Source organism: Candoia aspera, chromosome 13, assembly GCF_035149785.1.
Source record: "Candoia aspera isolate rCanAsp1 chromosome 13, rCanAsp1.hap2, whole genome shotgun sequence".
Lineage (NCBI taxonomy): Eukaryota > Metazoa > Chordata > Lepidosauria > Squamata > Boidae > Candoia > Candoia aspera.
This window is the reverse complement of record NC_086165.1, coordinates 14,836,495-14,855,781: the sequence shown is the minus strand read 5'-3', so window position 1 is coordinate 14,855,781 and position 19,287 is coordinate 14,836,495. Positions and strand designations below refer to the sequence as shown.

General features: G+C 41.1%; 1 protein-coding gene across 1 annotated transcript in view; it reads left to right on the top strand.

Annotated features, from left to right (window-relative positions):
- Window positions 1-19,287, top strand: part of LOC134504877 (A-kinase anchor protein 13-like) — a 42,640-nt gene that overhangs the window by 7,067 nt on the left and 16,286 nt on the right. The window contains exons 2-3 of the mRNA XM_063314310.1: window positions 8,135-8,178; window positions 16,429-16,579. Coding sequence (XP_063170380.1) covers window positions 8,146-8,178; window positions 16,429-16,579 — 184 coding nt within the window. The 5' untranslated portion in view covers window positions 8,135-8,145. The remainder of the gene's footprint in view (window positions 1-8,134; window positions 8,179-16,428; window positions 16,580-19,287) is intronic.

The window sequence follows — 19,287 nt, the reverse complement described above, 5'->3', positions numbered from 1 at the left end:
ATATTATAATTTTATTGCACATACGTGTGTCTGTCTGTCTGTGTTCTGAGATGTATGGTTGCTCTGTATAATCTTGACAGAAGCCCACAGCTAGTTTGTTGTAGTACTGCTGCTTTAGGTAGTTCTGTTGCCCTTGGTGAATTCACCTGCTGCCTTCTGAATTTTGTCAGAGGCATCATCTTATTTATTTATTTCAAATATCTTTATCTCATTTTCATATTATAAACACTTTGGAAGGCTTGCAAAAATAAGTAAAAATAGGATTTTCTGAATGAAAAATCTATTTATAAACCAGATTTTTGAAAATGTGGTGTATACCCTTAAAATAGGAAAATGAACGTTGCTTATAAAATAAAATTTTAAAAAAAGTTTTAATATTTTCCTCTTTTTTACCATGGGGTCTGTTTTGTGGGTAGAAAAAATGGGGGAAGAGATGACTGGATTGTGCCCTCTGGCATGTGGTGGATCTAACCAGCTCATAAATGGCTTACATATGCGCTCCTTCCACAATTGCAGGCAACATCTTTTCCCCAAGACATGGACATCCTGAGGTCATTTCCTGAAGCAGGATTTCAAAGCAAGTCTTCCCACTTCAGCAGTCTAGTCTCCCAGCCATTGTTCACTGGTACTCCCCAAGGCCAGTTCTACAGCTGGCAGAAGGTGGCAGCTGCCTCAAGCTGCAGTTTTTTGGGGTTGAGGAGTATAGTTGATTGCACCAACCCGTTGCTTCTTGTGACTCTGCGTTATCTTGAATTCTATCTTAGAATGAGCATGCTGTTCCCCAGCAGCAAAAGATAAAATGGTGGTCCATCACACTGGAAATCTTGTCCACTAGGAACCCCCTTTGAACCACCATCGATGAAGGGAAGAAGGCTCCTTTTCCATCAATTTTGTTTCTCAATGGGGAATCACATGGCTTCCACGCTCTGCCCAGTGCCTCATGATGTTCCTTTCCCCCTTTGAAAACATCCTTATTTAACATCAGGGATGCAGAACAATTGCTCCTTTGTTTATACTTGAGCTGGCACCCTCCTCCTCTTTTTCCTACCATCCATCTGTAGTGTCTCTTCCCCTTTCCCTTGGCCCCCATCACTGCTGTTTGCTTGAATACCTTTGTTAGGAACAAAAGGTTCCCTATTCTTTTGCCCAGGATGTCCTCCTTGTATCATATATGGAGTTTTCCAAATGCAAAACTTGTCCACCTGCCGGGAACTGGCTCATGATAGTTGTCATAGGTTCATCCCTGTTGTCTTGACCAGTACTTTGTGGTGAATAAAACTTTTCTATAATCAGTGTGTGTGACAAGCTATGAAACTTTGATTTATCAGACTATGGCAGGGGGCGGGGGGGATGTGACTTACGTGATGTGCAAGTTATGTGCCAGCTTAGATCACTTGCATCAATGGTGTCATTTGAAGTAAAATTTGGTTTTAAGGGACAGGTCTTCAATTTAACCGGCACTAGATTGTCAGATGGAGATGAAGTTCAAATGAAAAACGTGTTGGTTATATTCCAAGTCTGATAAATTGATATCTGTTAAACCGAGGGTTTATTGTACTCATAGACATATATTCGTGCAAACCATAAAGTCTGTGGTTTGACTCTTGGGTACTTCACAAACATACCTGTGTAGTTTTCTTGGCAACCATACAGAAATAGCTTGTTACTTTTGTATAGTTTTCATGACTTCCTGGTCTAGCCTTGTGCTCCTAAGAGATTTTCATCTTCATGTTCTAACCAGGCATGATCCTGCTGAGCTTCTGAGCCCTGTCACAGTTGGCCAGATGCTGCCACCTGGTGAAACATCATTAGATTGATTTAAATAGGAATCAAGGAATAGTAGTGAATTTTTACTATTGGAGAAAAAAAAAGGTTTCCAGTTGGTATTTATTTATTTGAAAGATTTAGTAGTCACAGTAGGAATGGGGAACCAGTAGGCTTCCAGATATTGTTGTACTACAATAGCCAACATGGGAAGGAATTGGGAGGTGCAGCTCAACAACATGTGGAGAGCCCATGGGTCTCCCTTCCTGCCCTTTAGCAGGCATTCTCAGGGTATTAGGTTGTAAGAATACAAATCATACCTATATAAAAATAGACAATATCAGCTAAGACAGGAATTGTAGGCTAATGAGAGGGAACGAAAAGAAAATATCCTCTGCCCAAATCACTGTAAGTCTTATTAGACTGCTTGGGCTTTTGAATGTTTTGCAGGTGTTGCTCATAGTCTTTCAAGGGTGCCTTTGCAATCAAATGATCTAGAGATGTGCTTTGTTTTCCCTAAAGAGATTGGAAGCTGAATTCTGAGCACAGTCCTATATTCTCTGCTCCCATAGAGTTAGAGTGAGTATATCTGTGTGTCTCCATTTAATTGTCCATAAACCATAACACCCTCCCCTCTCTCGGCATTCATTCCAGTGCCACCTTCTCTTCCACAGACCTGTTTTTAAATCTGTTTGGAGTGCAAACCTGAGTGGTATGTTGCTTTGCATTCCTCTTTCCTCGGTCTCACCACCCATAGATGCTTCCAAAAGTATGTAACATTCTAGTCTATTTCCATACATACTATACTTAACATAATTTGTCCGACATCTGCCATTTGGCTTCCCTTCTCAAACCGTAGACCAGGAATGTGGCTGTGTTCCCCTTCACTGCAGACTCATCCGTTAAATACATTTAAATAAAATGCTTGGCTTGCATTTTGAAAACAAAACAATTTTTGGAGGACCCTGATTATCATCTCTCGACTTTGGAAGGGTGCATTTATCCCTGAAATAATAGCAGTTTTGAGCAAGTCTAGATAAGCTGTTAATGTTGTAGAGGCAGCAGTGGATCATTGATCCATGGTATCCTTCTGGACTGCCTACAGGGATTAGGACTGGGAGATACAGTGTTCTGGTGGTTTCTTCCTTTCTCTGTGGTTGGGTCCAGTTCGTGCACTGCTGGCAATGTGGAGAGATCAAGCCAGAGATCCTTGACACCTGGGGTGCCTCAGGCCTTGACACTCTCTCCTCCTGTTTAACAACATCATTGGGTGAGGTCATCTGTTGGTTTGAGGTCAGGTATCATGCATTTCAACTCTGGGTTGACTAGGTGATGTCAAGGTTTTGTCCCATTGTCTGGGGGCTATGCAGATTTGGATGGGGAGGAACAGGCTCAGCTCAACCCTGACAAGACTGAAAGGTTGTGGGTGTTTGAACCATCCAGATCTGGAGATGTTCTGCACTTCTCCCTGTGGGGTAGATACATGATTTGTGGGTCTTCTTGGACTTACAGCTCCTATTCTAGCAGCAGGTCGCAGATGTGGCTAGGAAAGCCTTCACACAATTTCATCAGGGAGCTCTTCGGACGTGTTTTAATCCCATTATGTTTGGACTGCTGAATACTCTGTACAAGGGGCTGCCCTTGAAGATCACTCAGAAGCTGCAACTGGTCCAGAATTCAGTGGTATGGGCAGTTACAGCCAAGCCATAGTATGCCCACATAACACCTCTATTTAACCCTCTATTTATGAGCTGCACTGATTACCAGTAGATTTCCAGGTGTAGTTCAAGGCAGTGGTTATCATCTATCATCTATAAAGCCCTTCATGGCATAGAGCCTGGCTATGAGGGACCACCTGTCTTCTGTCATTTTACAGATGCTTGTTTTGGCATTGCCTATATTGTATTGTTTTAATTGTTTTATTCTGTACACCACCCAGAATTGTGATGGAGTCAGGTAGCCTATAATTTTCTCTTTCTTTCTTTCTTTCTTTCTTTCTTTCTTTCTTTCTTTCTTTCATTCATTCATTCATTCATTCATTCATTCATTCATTCATTCATTCATAGATAAATTCGTGATTGTCCCAATGACATTGAGAACTGGCCAGTCCTGGAAGCCAAATAGCAGATTGAGGTCTAGGATTGCCAAGACAGCATTCCTAGAAATGCTACCTGTTCCACACATTGGGCCAACCAGATTCAAGGGGACTAAGTGTGTGGATGGAACAGTAGTTCCAGAAGGAGGGTTTTAGTTTAGTTATAACCTGGGAATGATTTGAGACAACCTGAACAAGAAGGACTGGCATCACTTGAACTGATAAACAAGAAGGCTGGCAAAGCAGCTTTTAAACTGATCCTTGGGGAAATCACCTGGTTTGGAAGGGCCAAGATATTTTAGTAAATGCTAAAAGAACAGGGCCAATGTTGGGAAGTGGGCAGATCACTTGGTTGTTTCAGTCAGGAGATGAAAAGAAGGCAGGGTATGAAAAAGATTCATTCTTACAGCATTTGAAAAAGACCATGGTATATAATTGTTTATATGCCAATGCCAGAAGTCTCTAACCCAGATGGGGGAATTAGAGGACTTGTTGTGAGCAAGAAAAGGGGCAGTGACTCTGATTAAAAAAAAAAGTATGAGTCAATAAAAAGAATGAAAAAAAAAGAATTTGAGGTTGATACAAGAAAGAAAAAATCAAGGGAAACAATAAGAACTTCTTTTAATATATACAGGTAGTCCTTGCTTAATGATGGTAACAAAGGTTGCAAATGGCGATCACATGACCGTGGGAAGCTGTGGCTGTCGTAATTGCGAGCCAGTTGCCAAACCCCCAAATCGCAATTACATGATTGCGAGGATGCTGTGATGGTTGCAGCTACAGGGAATGGTCATAAGTCCCCTCATTCAGCACCATTGTAACTTTGAACTGTGGTTGAACAAGTGGTCACTGAAAGAGGACTACCTGTATTCAGAGCAGAAAACCAGCCAGGGAAGCAGTTGGACAGTTAGATGACAAAGGAATGAAGGGATCCTCGGGGACAATAGGGAGGTTGCAGAGAAACTGAATGAATTGGTTGCCTTTGTCCTTACTACAGAAGATATACAGTAAGATCAATTTTGGAACCTGTATTGACTTTTCAAGAAAGGAATCAGAAGAACTAGAGCAAATTGAGGTAACGAGAGAAGATATTTTAGAATATCTTGAGAGACCAGATGGTAATAGATCACATGGTCCTGATTACATCTACTTCACTCTCAAAGGCAAATTTTGTAGAAATGATAATCCAAGAAAAAATAAGTAGGCAGGTGAAAGAGCAGGCTTTGCTGAAGGAAAATCGACATTGACCTAAATGGCCTTGGTCTGACTGGCAGTGGGATAAAAATGTGAAAAGTAAATAAATATTGGGTGTAAGTACTGGGGTCTCTACCAGATCGTTGGCTGTGGATTCCATCTCTTCCTGGAACATAATATATTGAAGATGCAGAAGACTGAATCTGGGGCCTAACCTAGGACAATAAGTTCTCCTCTCCTCCTCCTTCTCCACTGTTGGTCCTTCTAGCTCATAGTATCTCAATTGCAACTTCCCAGGGATTCTTCCCAACCTACTGTATCTAAGAAATGCTGGAAATTGGATGAGCCTGCCAAGGGTCAAGAGCCCTGATCCTTAACATCTGGGTTTGGCAGTGAAGATGACTCATTGGCCAATGATTCTATAACTGAGATTCTTCCATCGTCACCACCCTGAAAACTCTCTTCTCCATATCCTCAAATTCAGAAGCAGATGATAAGGCAATACAGATGTCTCCTAAAAACCCATCCGCCTTGCCACAACCAGTGTTTAGACTATGAATGCAGGCCCTTTTAGACACATAACTTCTAGACTGGATGTGGCTGCAATCTCTCATTCTATTTTAAAGCTCAGTTGGCTTTGCGTCAGTGCTGCAGCAATATCTTTGTAGAAGCCCCATGTTTCTGCTCCTTTTTTCTCAATTCCAGGTGTTGCTTTGCATTATAGACTGCTTTCTGGCTTCTAGCTCCTTGTTGCCATCTCTGGTTGTGTCTTGTACCATAGTGTAAAGCTACTTTTCTGTAGCCTGGCTATAGCACACCATGTGAATTCTGTTGCTGAGCAAGCTGTCCTTCTCTATAATTCAGAATAGCTGAGGTGGTTCTTAGAGCAGGTTTACAGTGTTTACAAGATTTGTCACCACCTAACTCCCAAGTGTGGCTCCCTATACAACCTCCCAAAATTGTAACTATAATAGAAGTGAGAAATTATTAAGTACTTGGGGAGTAACTTATTTCTTTTCAAGAAGATCGCCTCAGGTAGAGTTTAGCTCCTAGACACAACCATACAGTTTTCTTGGTAACAATATGGAAGTGGTATGCTGTTGTCTTCTTCTAGAGTGTTTGGGCATCCCACTTTGAGGTTTCCTGATACAGGTAGATCTTGGTTAACTAGGCTAATTGGGACCAGAAACTCCATTGTTAAGTGATGTGGTCATTAAGTCGAAAAACCATGTGACCATGCTACTTACTGACGGCAGTTCGAGCAGTCTCAGTTGCCATCATTAAGTGAGGACCATGCAGGTCATTAAGTGATGACCTCATGTGACTGTGACTTCCGACTTCCTGCTGGCTTCTCCACTGACTTTGCTTGTAGGAATCTGGCAGGGAAGGTCACAAATTGTGATCACATGACTGCAGGGACTCTGCAATGGCCATAAGTACTGTATGAGGTCTGGTCTTCAGTACCACTTGTTCAGTGCTGTCATAAGTTTAAATAGTCACTAAACAAGTGTTTGTTAAATGAGGACCACCTGTATCTCATTCCACATAATACCCAGGTCCGATCCTGCTTAGCTTTACCAAGATCAGCCAAGTTTGAATAGGTGTTGTATGTGTGAGAGAATGATGTTAACAGAATTTCATATAAATAAAAGCAAACACAATTTTGCCTTGGTCCTATTCCCTTTTGGGAAGGTGACTCCTGGGACACCATTCAAAAGCAAAATGTGGCCCACGCCCCAGTACTTGTACAATGTGTGCCCTTCTTGATGTTGTTGGAATCTCTGTATTCTGTCGTTTCTTACCATTGGCCTAGCTCATTAATTTGATGGGGATTGAGGTTGAGGAACATCTAAAAACCTTCAGAATTGAAGCTTGCTAGGGTGGTAACCTGCCTATTTTGGATTCTCATAGCCGTCTTCCCAATCTAATACCCCCACCTGTGTTAGACCACAACTCCCCTCATCTCCAGCTCTCGTAGATTAGAAAACCAACGATTTTAGGCATCATCATGCAACCTTTTATAAAAAATACTTTTTAGGTGGAAATCTTTTGTATTTAGCCTGACTGTGTTTCTAGCTATAAAACTCTACCTCGTGCTATTACTGTCTCTTTGCTACCACCAGAGGGAGGGGTGGAGGGAGAGAGAAAACGATACTGCCAGAGTGGAGAATCTGTCTTGTTAAAAGTACCCGGGCAAATTGTCTGCAGAGTTTATCTGGCAAAGAGAAACATGAGAATCATATCACTAACAATTGTTAGGAGACTCTTCTGCAAAGGCCATACAAGGAGAAGTTTTATCAGATTCTGCCAATGTTTAAAGGGCAGTTAATAATCAGGCTTGCATGAGCTTGGAGCCATCAAGGTAAAAGAACACCAAGTATGGTTATGCTGTTTGAATCTTAAAGCGTCTGTGCGTTTGACAAATCTTGGAGGGCTTCACTGAACTCCATAGAGTGCCAGCAGGACCGCTTAGTATGTTTTGAGAGAGATATATGCGCAATGCAATAGATTTTTAAAAAAATGTACTTAGCTGCGTCTTGTTACGCAAAGGCCTTGTTCTCTTGGCCAAACTCAGGGTAACTCAGAGTGCACATGTCTCCAGGTACTTTATTTTTTTGAGATTTTAGGATAATGTATAGAAAACAAATGTACATCATTAACATCCTGTAAACAGGCTTCCTTTTCTTCTTCTTTTTTCCCAAATTGTTTTGGTGTTACCTGGATAGAATTCTACCTTTTATTATCAAGAATAATATTTGAAACATTTATAAGGGATCAAGATTCATTTGGTTGTTTTCTTTTTGGAAACAACTATCTAAAAAATGTTTTGTAAGCATAACTTGCACAGAGAGCCGTTCTGGCACCATAAAGACTAACACATTTATTATGATATGAATCCAGGACAAACTATTTGGTGCTGTCCAGATGTTTTGGACTATAGCTTCTCTAATCCCTGCCCCAGTGGCTGGAATTGGAAGCCAAAACAGGGGACCAGAGTATTTTTATCAGTTGTCAATTGCTTTTAAAAAAATCTCTGTTCATTGGACTAATGTTTTTTTATTTTTACTTTTTTTCCCTTAGCATTCTGGGTCATGAAACTTAATCCACAGCAAGCTCCATTGTATGTGAGTAAACCATTTTTTAAATTTACATTTTCCATCTGGGGATTTAGACATCAGGAAAACGTTATGGCTTAAGATGGTGTGTAAAATCCATCACTGAGATCAGATGCTCTCAGTTGGAAAATTTTAATAATTAAAACCTGTGGTGATGTAGGGGTGTTGGCAATGCAATGCTTGTTCCTCTTCTTGAATGTGAGCAGGATTTAGGTGAGCAAAGCTGAGAACAGCTCTCTTTGCAAACAGGAACACTCTCTCCTCTGTATTTGGGGCTCTCCGGGACACCCCAAAGTAAGTAGAGCTGCCTTGGTTGTCTTTTCAGCCATAGTCTCATGGGCACCAAAAGTAAAGTGCATTCTTGCTAGCCCTTCAAGACAGGCCAAGTCAAGAAATAGACAATACAAGGATTCCATAAATACTCCTTGATCATTGTAGGCTGTATGAACAGGATCTTGAAAACCTGTTCACAACTTTCACCTTTTGAAAGACAACCAGGTCAAAGCACAGCTGTTCTGAGTCCTTTCTCATGCTTTCTACTTTCCCAGGGTTGATCAATCATTTTGCCTCACCTACTTCCTTCTCAGAGCAAGAGCTAAATTCCTCTACAATTCTTTCCCCTCCCTCCCAAAAGACCCAAATCTCCATGCAGTTTTGACAACCTCATCCCTAAGATATCTGTCATGTTTATAACTTGCTGAAGTAACCACAGATTCCTGGTGATTTACAACAATAAAGACATTATCTTTGCCCATCTGACATGCTCTCACAAAATGGGCATGCTCCAGATTCCCTCCTTTAAGGCAGTGATATCTGATGGGACCTGGAGCCGTGCCTTTTTTGTTGCCGTGCCTGCACTTTGGAACAAGTCTCTTCACATGCACACACCCACACACACATGATTCAGATGTCCCCAACCTTGTCAGCCCATATTTTAGGAGACCGGAGTATATGCGTGGTGAACCCCAGCTATATGATGTTGATATGTTGGCTAATGGGTTTTGTTGTTGTTGTTGTTGTTGTCAATGTATGGGTTTTATTTGCAATATGGGGTGGCATTCTTGATGCACCCTGCCCAGAACAATGATTGTGTGAGTCAGGGGCTGATAAAGCTTATAAACAAACAAACAAACAAACCAAATAACAGAAAAATTAAAATGTCCACAGAAAAGGTCAAATTCTATTTAAAAATGCCAATGGATTCTAATGGAGCAATTGTACCAATGCAAAGTCCATCTAAAGGAAATAACATTTTCTTTTCTTCAAAATCCATTATAGAAACCATAGTGACAGCTAAATGTCAGATTCTCTATAGGACAGCTCTATCTTTCACATCTTCTGGAATGAGCAAGTCTGATTTCGGGGTGGGGGGGTGTAACTGACAAGTGATGCCTCTGGGAGAGAATTGCATGCAAGATTGGCTGAGGAGTTCTGGGAATTGAAGTCCATACATTTGGATGCCCAGTTCTAGGGGTTCAAGGAACCTAATTCTAACATAGTGTTCCTCTCTTTTGGTTGACTTTTCTAATACTGTATTTACCCAAAAAGAAGATGATCCTCGGGATATTTTAATAAATGAAACACCTTATCTGGTTCTTCTCTCTCATTTTAAAGGTAAATTATTTTGGAGAAAAACTCAGCCTTTCAGGTAGATACCATTCTTGCGTTAATTTCTTGAGACACTGTTGGGTATACCCTTCTCAATGCCACTCCAGTCCTTTGGAATAGCCTCCCACTGGAGATCAGAGGGACCCCTCCCCTTTTAGCTTTCTGGAGGACTGTGTAGATCTTCCCCCAAGCATTGGGCTAGGATGGGGGTTGAGCTGGGAGGATGGTCTGGTGCCTGTGGGGAAGGGTACCTTTGTCTTTAATTATGTTTTATGGACTGTTGTGAGCTGCCTAAAGTCATTGTAAGAGATAGGTGGCCATATAAGTCCTGTAAATGAATAAATAAGTAGATCTTTATTAATTACTTGTTCAGGATTCATCTGAGTATGCTGAGGACCTCCTTTTGGTTTTTTCTGTTCTCCAAATTGGCTGCGGGAGGGTTAGCACAAAAAGTCAGGGTTTACTATTAATGGGGTTGAAGACTTGTTTTAGAAGCACCAGTTAAGAGAGAGCTAGTTAAGCCTTATGATGGGAAGGCAGAATGTGGTCCTGTGCCTGGTTTCCAGTTGTTTAACAGCACTTGGAATTAAGTCCAGGCAGCCTGTTCATCTTTCCTTTAGCTGTACTACAGACTTACAGCACACCACCCCCTCTTTGGCACTTGAAATATTTGTCATTGGATTGCCCAACAGCTGCTAGGAAAACCAAAATGTTTAGTGCCCCTACTATCCAGCCATGTATCTTTTGTGGAAATTCTTTTAACAGAACCTGGGGAAAAGAGAGACCACCACCTGCTTTCACCTCCCAGCAATATGGTAAAGAATTTAAAGAGCAAATACTGTGCTGCAGAACATAGTTCTTTATAGCTAAACCCATGGAGACTGTAGTTAGTCCTAACTATGACTGAGGGAAATAAACCAACTTCAAGCAGTGTTCTAAAACCTGATCTGTCTCCTAAACCAGTTTATCCACAGATCACAGGTCAAGAGAACAGTATCTGTGGGTTAGCTTTGAAGTGAAATGTGAGAAAGGGCCAACCTGAAGCTATTGTAGTGCTGAATTACCTCCAAATCACCAGAGTTATTGTGCTGATACTCAACATTAAGCCATAATATGATGCTTGCGTCCAGCTTAGCCCATTGTACGATATTGAACATTGTTGTATGTAAGCCATGGTATGTTATTTATTGCAACTGCAGCTTGGTCAACAATTAAAAAATTAATTAATTATTATTATTCGAATTTTGCTACCGCTCATCTCCCCCAAAAGGGGGACTCTGGGCGGTTTACAATAAAAATCAATAAAATCAAGACTATAATAACAACAATTAACATCTATAAAAACAATTGCAGATATAAAATGCAATAAATAAGTATAAAATCCAAGAGGGTTTTTTTGTTGCCACTTTGGAACAAGTCTCTTCACATGCATACACCCACAGACACTAAGATACAATTGTATCTTAGTTCTGTCTATCAAGCCACATGTTGCATGATAGCAATCCTGTTTGGTTTTTTTAACCTTTGATGGTCCATGTTTCTCACATTTCCTTGTTAAAATTTGAGGTATGTATTTAATTATTCACTGCTCACCTAAAATATGCAATATTGTCTTTTGTACTGACAATAACTTAAGTGTACATTGAAATGAAAAAGTATTGGAGGTTGACCCTGCCTTTTTTTTTTTTGAGAGGTCCTTGTCATGGTCAGAGGCCAAATGTGGTCTTCAAGCCTCCTGATTTATCACATCCTTTCTGCAGAGGGTCAAAGTATCATGGCAGTTCAGTCACGAAGAAGCCATGGTGTTTTCAAAGTGACAAGCTGATTTTCAGGCATCTCGAAAGGAAAAGACCCTGAAGAGCAGTTGGTGGGACAGACCTCTGAGTTTGAGACCCTGGAGAACCTCAGCCAGTCAGAGTAGATAATTGGACTCAATCATCTAACCTGGCATGGTAAAGTTTTAATGCTTGGATCCTGGCTGCATTCACATTATATGTTTCACTTGGTTACTGAATTAAACCATATTGTAGGCTCAAACAATACAGTAAAGCATGAACCCACCAAAATGGGCTGGGCTTGAATAACAGTCCAAGTCACACACACACACAGAGAATAACTGGTATTAACATTAACCAAGGTTAACATACTGGATGAACCTAGCCATCTGTTCTTAAACTTTTTTAGTATGCATGAAGCCAGCCTCTGAGTGACTCTTCTTGACCTTAATGTGATGAATGAAAATCATTTGGACTCAGAAAAAGGTGTCAAGTCTTGGTGGAGAGGAGATGGAAAAAATTGTGAGAGGGGGGACAGAGCCAGTCTTATTGCCTAAGCAGGCAGATTTGATGCCCAGAAAGCTTAGATGTCTGAGAACTAAGTCCCAAGGCTAGCCTATGAGAAGACAACTGATTCTCTGTCCACCCCCCTTGCCCTTTTCCTTGTGTGTTTTAGAATAAGTTGCTGACACATTGTTCCCCATCCAAAAAATAAACATTTTTAGGTTGATTGCTTCATCAGCAATTCAAGATTATAAATCACATTCTGTGTGACCTCATTGCACTCCTTTTCTGGATGGAAAACAGGCCATTTTATATATAATGAAATCCTCCCTCCAAGCTGGGCACTCTTAATAGATGCTCCCTCTGGCTGTTGCCTGCTTGCAAAGGAACCTGATGAAAGGTGTCAGGGAGGTTTTGTGTACACCTTCTTGCAAAATTGTCCTTGAGCATCTGTGATACAGTTTCATAGGCAGCTGTGATGTGAAGGGTTGCCAACTGTCCCCAGAAACTTCACAGCTTGATATAAATCGTCCAGCGCTATCATGCAGAATGAATGTGTTATGAGCAAGTGTTGAGTATTTGTTTTCTGTTTGACATTCTACATTTAGTAATAATAAAAAAAAAGGTTGCCCTTCAGTCTAAAACAAAACAGCCAAAGCCATTGTGTTGACATGTAGATTTCCTTAAATTAGTTGGAGATTGGAAATAGATGTTTCTCTTTAAGTGATACAACGTGTGTCAAATGACAACATTTTCCAGTTGCGTGATCCTTGCAGTACTGGTGCCTCACAAATGTGCTTGCCAGTAATTTGCTTGCTCTGAAGAGAGTGGGGAATTGAAGGAAAACTTTGCTCTTTCTTCTGACCCCAGAGAAGGTATTTCCATTTGAATCATAACTCCTATTTATCCTTTCCATTGGCTGTCCTGGCTGTTGGGCTTGAAGTCTGTAAGAAGAGTTTTGCTGGATCAATCCAGGCCCATCATAGCCCAGCATTTTGTGTTTCGGGCTGGCCAACCAGGTGTCTCTGGAGTGCTCACAAGCCATAACCCTCTCCTGCCATTGTTCTCCCACAACTTGAATTTGGAGATATGTTGCCCCAAATTTGGAAGTAACATTGGATAAACTTGGATAGACTTGTCCTCCATGAATGTGTCCAGTCTTCTTTTAAAGTCATCCAACTTATTGGCCAACACCATGAGTTGTGGTAATGAATTCTGCAGGTTAATTATGGCTAATTAAGTCCCAAACATCTGGAGATTATTGGAACAAGGTCCTAAGCTTGTTTGGCAGCCCAGATTATGTACAAATGTTTTGTTCACCAATGTTCTAGAACACAGATGGAGAAAATAACATTGTCCGGTAGAGGAGTGTGGAGATAGCCTCGAAGAGGGAATGCAAGAGCAGTTATATAAATATCATCTTAGCCCTGAAATAGAGGAGGGGTTGAGAAAAAAGTTTGGGATTGCCCTCCTTGATTCTCTTTGGTATGAGAGAGGAGAGAAAGAAACTCGGTTGGGCTTTCAAGATTCTGTTATTATACCCTATAACAATTCAGGTAGTCCTCGACTTACGACCACAATTGGGACTGGAATTTCCATCAGAAGTTGTTGTGGTTGTAAGTCGAATCACCAAGTGACTGGACCCAATTTAACAACAACTTTTACGGTGGTCGTTAAATGAATCCAGCTTCCCCAATGGGCATTTTTTGCCAGATGCAAAATGTGATCATGTGACCATGGGACCCTGCATCTGGTTGTAAATGTGAGCTGGTTGCCAAGCACCCGAAATGCAATAATGTGACTGCTAGGTGGTGGTGCGATGTTTATAGGCCATAAAGCACCATTCTGAGGTTGTCATAACTGGACCGTTGTTAAACGGTTGTAAGTTGAGGACTACCTGTAAAGTAGTTTTCTAATGTTTCTTCCAGTGTCTTCCCTTGACATGTCCTGATAACCAAAGAGAGCTTATCTGAACATTACCAATGGGCTGTGAATTGGGTGGATGGACCTTTATACCAGAAAGACTTTTTGGCATCAGTTCCATATTGGTGCCTGATACTTGCTTTGTTCCCTTAATCAAAGGTGCAAGTTTGCATGGGATATAGAGGATGGGATTTAAAGAAACTAATTTTTAAACCACAAGAAACCCCTTTGAAACCCCATTTTCCTGCTGCTCTAGCCCCTTTCAGAAATCCTGCCACACATATCCAGGCACACCTTTTCTGAAAGGTTTATGACTCAAAAGGAAAGCCCACTGTTTTTAGTGTCTGTCGAGTGGAGGAAAGTGATCTGTTTTCTTTGGCAGTGGGGCACCAAGCCAAGTAAATGTTAGCCAGTCCAAACTAGGTACAAAATTAACTTATGCTTTTGTTTGCTTGTCTGTGCCAGAAGCTTTCTTTGATCTTGGGAGCCTTTTCTCCAAATGGGGCTTGGCAAGGCCAGCTAGTCATTTGTTAGCTGCTTTAAGTGAAGGGGATTATAATAACCACCTTGTGTGGTAGTGATCTCGAACAGATGACATTATTTGGGTAATAATAAACCAGGAAAGGTAAACATGCTTGAATTAAATGGCTCTTTCAGAGCACAAGACAACCTTACTGTTGGGAAGGGAAAACCTTCCTTGACGGCAACAGTTCTGGGCAGTGGCTTTCACTCTGGATTTATTCAAACCTGGATGCTCTTGTGCTGCAAGGTGTGAGTCGGTTTTCCTAACAGGTTTATTGGGTCAGGACTCTGGACTCAATCTTCTGTTGTTTTGTAAAGTTGGGATGAGGGCTAGTTTGTGAGCATTCCCAGCTGGGGGGGAAATCATTTGGGGGAATGATTCTCAAATTATTCAGGGTACACTGCCTCTGTTCCTGATTCCCACTTTTTTTTTTTTTTTTTGCAACAAAGCTGTGACCTCAGTTATGGTGGGGACAAGCTGTAATTCATCTGTGAACTTGGGTGGCTGATCCCAATTCACACGGATATTCTTGTGAGCGATTGCCTATATGTTGCTTGCTTCAAGTGCTGTTCTTGACTATTACTGTTTTTCTGTTGGCGGCATCTGTGGCCCACGGATCAGTCTTGATTTCCACAAAAAGAGTAACGAATAAGACCAAACCAAAATTTGTATTCTGGTTTTGTTTCTTCTCTCTCTGAAGAAAGCTTCTGTTTTTCTGCCTCTTTTTAAGGAGGAAGGGCATGGGGTAGGGGGTTATTTTGTTGTTCCAAACTCTTGGAGGTTATTTATTACCCCAGTTCTACCAACACATTGCTCTTGACTTTTAATGTGGCATTTAGAATCAGGGACAATCGTTTCTTGCATAAGGAGCTGGTTTGGCCTCACTAGGGTTATTATGATTTTTATTATTTTTCCAGTTGTATTTCTTGCCTTTTCTATTTAGAATGAAGACTGGAGGCCCAAATGACATCCAATAAATTCAAAAATAAGAAAGATAAAAGTCAACTAAAATCATTAGCATGTAAAGGCCTGGCTAAAGTGATGCAGCTTAATTGCTCTTTCAAAGGCAAGATGTGCCTCTCTTTCCCCCCATCTCGCCCTTGAAGGCCATCCTTAGTAAGACCTGCCTGCAATTTTTTTTAAAAAAAACCTGTTAGTACCAGGCTTTTTAATTCATCCAAGTTGTAACAATAATGTATGTTATTTTATACATTATTATTACTATTATTATTATTATTATTATTGTGTGTGCAAGCAGACCTATTTCATCAATGGGTGTTCTCTGGCAGTGCTCTCCTTGTTTATATGTTGTGCATTTTTAACCATCACAAAACTGTAATTTTCCAATGTACACAGGTTGGGAAAGCTGTTGGGAAAAGTGGTCTCTTATATTTTTAAAGAAATAAAATGCACAAGAGAGATGGGACTGAGTGCCATTCATCGGGAGGTATGTTTCATAGTTTAAAAGGGAGTTAGAAGAAGGCCTCACTAGAGTGCATCTTCACTAGAGCTTCCTCTGCAGATTTTAAGATCCAAACATGTTCATAAAGGGAAAGGTGCTCCCTCTGATAATCAGGTTGCAAGTCTGGTGAAGTTTGCTTCTCATTTTAATGTTCCTTAGCATAGTTTGTCTTAAGTATTTGGCAGTAACTGGCCAATCTTGGATGAGAACAGGTAAGCAAGGTTGGACCTGGTTAGTACTTGGATGTGAGACAGGAATTCCCAGGGCTGTAGGTAAAACAGTGAGGCTTTAAAAAAAATGCATAATATAAGCATGGAAGAAAGAGCAGGTCTCTTGAATGTACCTTGAGACTTGAAGAATAGAGAGGGAGAGTGTAGTACAAGCATGTTCCTGGAAACTGCCATTCTTCAACTTTGTAAAAAGTTCATACTCTTCTCTTTTCCCTTCATCCCTGGATCCCTTAGGGTGACTGCATAATCACCGTATTGCTTACCGAAGATGACCAAGTTGAAAGTGACGATGTAATTTTTTATCTCGTTTTTACTGGATCCGCCATTCAGCACTGCACCAGCACTAGGAAAGTTGATTCAGGGACATTGGAAACCATTGCTCCAGGTAAGCTTCCAAAAATAGAAAGTATAAAGCACGTCCATCCCCTCCTGTAGCTGTTACTGCATTGGGCCCATGAATGGAGTATGAGTACAAAATCGGCACTTCCCCCATACAAGCAGCATTGTGCCCAGGGAATTGTGTGGGCAAGTGTTGCCTGTATGTGAGCCAGTGTGCCCAAGAAGAACTGGGCTGTCACTTTGGGAGAAAGGAGCTGTGACAGTGGGCAGAGGACAAGCACTGCCAGCAAATGACTTCCTTAGCTGAAAAAAGGGGAGGAGGGAAAGTAGAGGTGAAAACCATGGAGAGCTGAGCTTCTGAGACTGAGTTCACACAACCTACTTTAACCCTAAATCCAGCTTAGTAAAATAGAGTTGTTCTTATGACCCTGAACAAGCGTTGCTTGAATCAATATGTTACATTATTGCTCAGCATGCTAAGACAAGGGCTGGCTTTGCCAGGCATCCTGAACCACGAAACCCACACTTCCAACATGGGGAGATTGGGGAGGGCTTCCCTGTTGTGCTGGGATTTTGGAAATCCAGAATGCCCTTTGCTTGCTCTGAAAAACAGTAGGGCTTTAAAAAAAATGCTGGTGTTAATGATGTGGTAGGCATTCCAATACTTAGCTCCCCTTCCTTCCTTCCTTCCTTCCTTCCTTCCTTCCTTCCTTCCTTCCTTCCTTCCTTCCTTCCTTCCTTCCTTCCTTCCTTCCTTCCTTCCTTCCTTCCTTCTTCCTCCCTCCCTCCCTCCCTCCCTCCCTTCGCTTTTCCACAAGTCAATATAGCTTCATTTATGATAATGCTTTCCCTCTCCCATTCCAGAATCCTTTTCTTCTTGGAAACCTGCATAGTAAGCTCTCTTTTAACTCTTAAAAAGAAAGAGAGAATTCTTAACATTTTGCTGGGCCTTTAGGAAATGGAAACGTTAGCATTCATTTCATTTGCATTTGTAGTTTCCATTTTAATGGATCAAATTAATTTTGCATTTAAGTGGTTTGCAAACCCAAGACAAACAGGGTAGATATTTCTGAAATTAAGGCCCCATACAAAGTTTGCATTACCAAGAGCTGAATGTTGTCATTTCCTTTGCTCTCGATGATTTTGCTGCTTCAACTCATTGGAGAGGCAGGGAACTGCATCTCCGCCCATTGTCCACTGGAAATTTTATTCAGTCATTTCTGCAGAATGTCACAGGGTCAGCCTCACCACCTCCTAATGGAAATGGGAAAGACTGTCTTCTGAAACAATGAGGAGCCACTTCCGGTCTGGGAAAACAATACAGATGTTGATAGACCAGTGGTCTGACTCACTGTGAGACAAACCTTCTTATATCCCTACAATTTTCAAAGTAACAAAGGAAATTAAAAAGCAGCTCACTTTTTTAAGGAGCTGAATTTGTGGTTGTTCTGAGCTCCCACGTGATTGTACAGCTAAACGACATATTTCTATTTGCACTTGTGTACGGAAATTGGGGTGAAGGAATTGATCAAGTATAGAATGATGAAATCTAGTGCATTGCTACATTCATGTTCTGGTCCCTCTGGTGAACCACCTGAAATTATTACTGGTGGGGTTCATGGACTTAGCATAGCTTCAAAAAAGCCATAGGAAGAAATTGTGCTTTGTCTCAACTGTGATGTATCATTGACACAGTTCCTTGAAAGTGACAAAGAATGTAATGTATGTGACTAGTATTGTTAACTGTCAGACCTAGGATTAAAGGTCTGGTTCCTGACCCAAAGTGTATGTTTTGGGTCAGGAATCATGGCCTGAAGAGCACGTCAGAACCAAAAAATGAATCAGGAGGGACAAGATGATGGGGTGAGTGAATCGTTGGACCTGAAGGACTAGGCAAAGGTTGCAGAGATCTACCTGAGACCTGGGAAGTCTTCTTGCTCAAGCAAAATTCAGCTGGAGCAAACAGCCCTTGGGGTGCTTGGGTGGGTCAATCTGGAGCCAGAAGATGCTATTTTTTTAGGCCAACCCACCTCTCAGGGTTATTTATTGTGGGGATAAAATGGAGAGAGATTTGCAATACAGTACAATATAATATTGAAAATGCAATACAATACAAAACAGGGTGGGTATCTATCAGAACTGGGGCAGGTCTTTGTCTTCCAGGAATGTTCTTCAAATCTAGATCAAGTCATTTTTGAATCCTAGCGACCACAGAGATAGATTTTCACCATGACAATCTATCCCTAACCTGTTCTTTCAAGTCTCCCAGTGGTGTACTCATCTCCACTGTAACTGAGTCCATCCACCTTACTGCTGATCATCCTTTTTTTTTTCCCCCTTCCATCTTTCCCAGCATTAAAGCCTTTTCCAGAGAGCTAGGTCTTTGCATAATGTGTCTGAACCTGGAATTAAGCCAGTTAATTAAACACTTACTTCACTGAATCAGCGTGGTTCGCGTTTCCTTTGAACAGGAAGACCCATGTTTGGATCATTGGAAGATTTGTGCTTAGCCATATGTTACAGGGCCTGGGTTCACACCTGTAGTTTATTGAATAAACCACAGTTGGCTGGATTAGCAGATTATACCAAGCCAGGAGTTCTCAAACATTGTGGCATCACAACCTCCTAAAATAATAAAATACTTTTTGGGATTTCTTCTCCCATGAACGAAACTAATAACTTCATTGGGGTTAAGATTAGACAAGATAACATATGGCAAATATATAATTATACTTAATCTTAATCATTGCAATT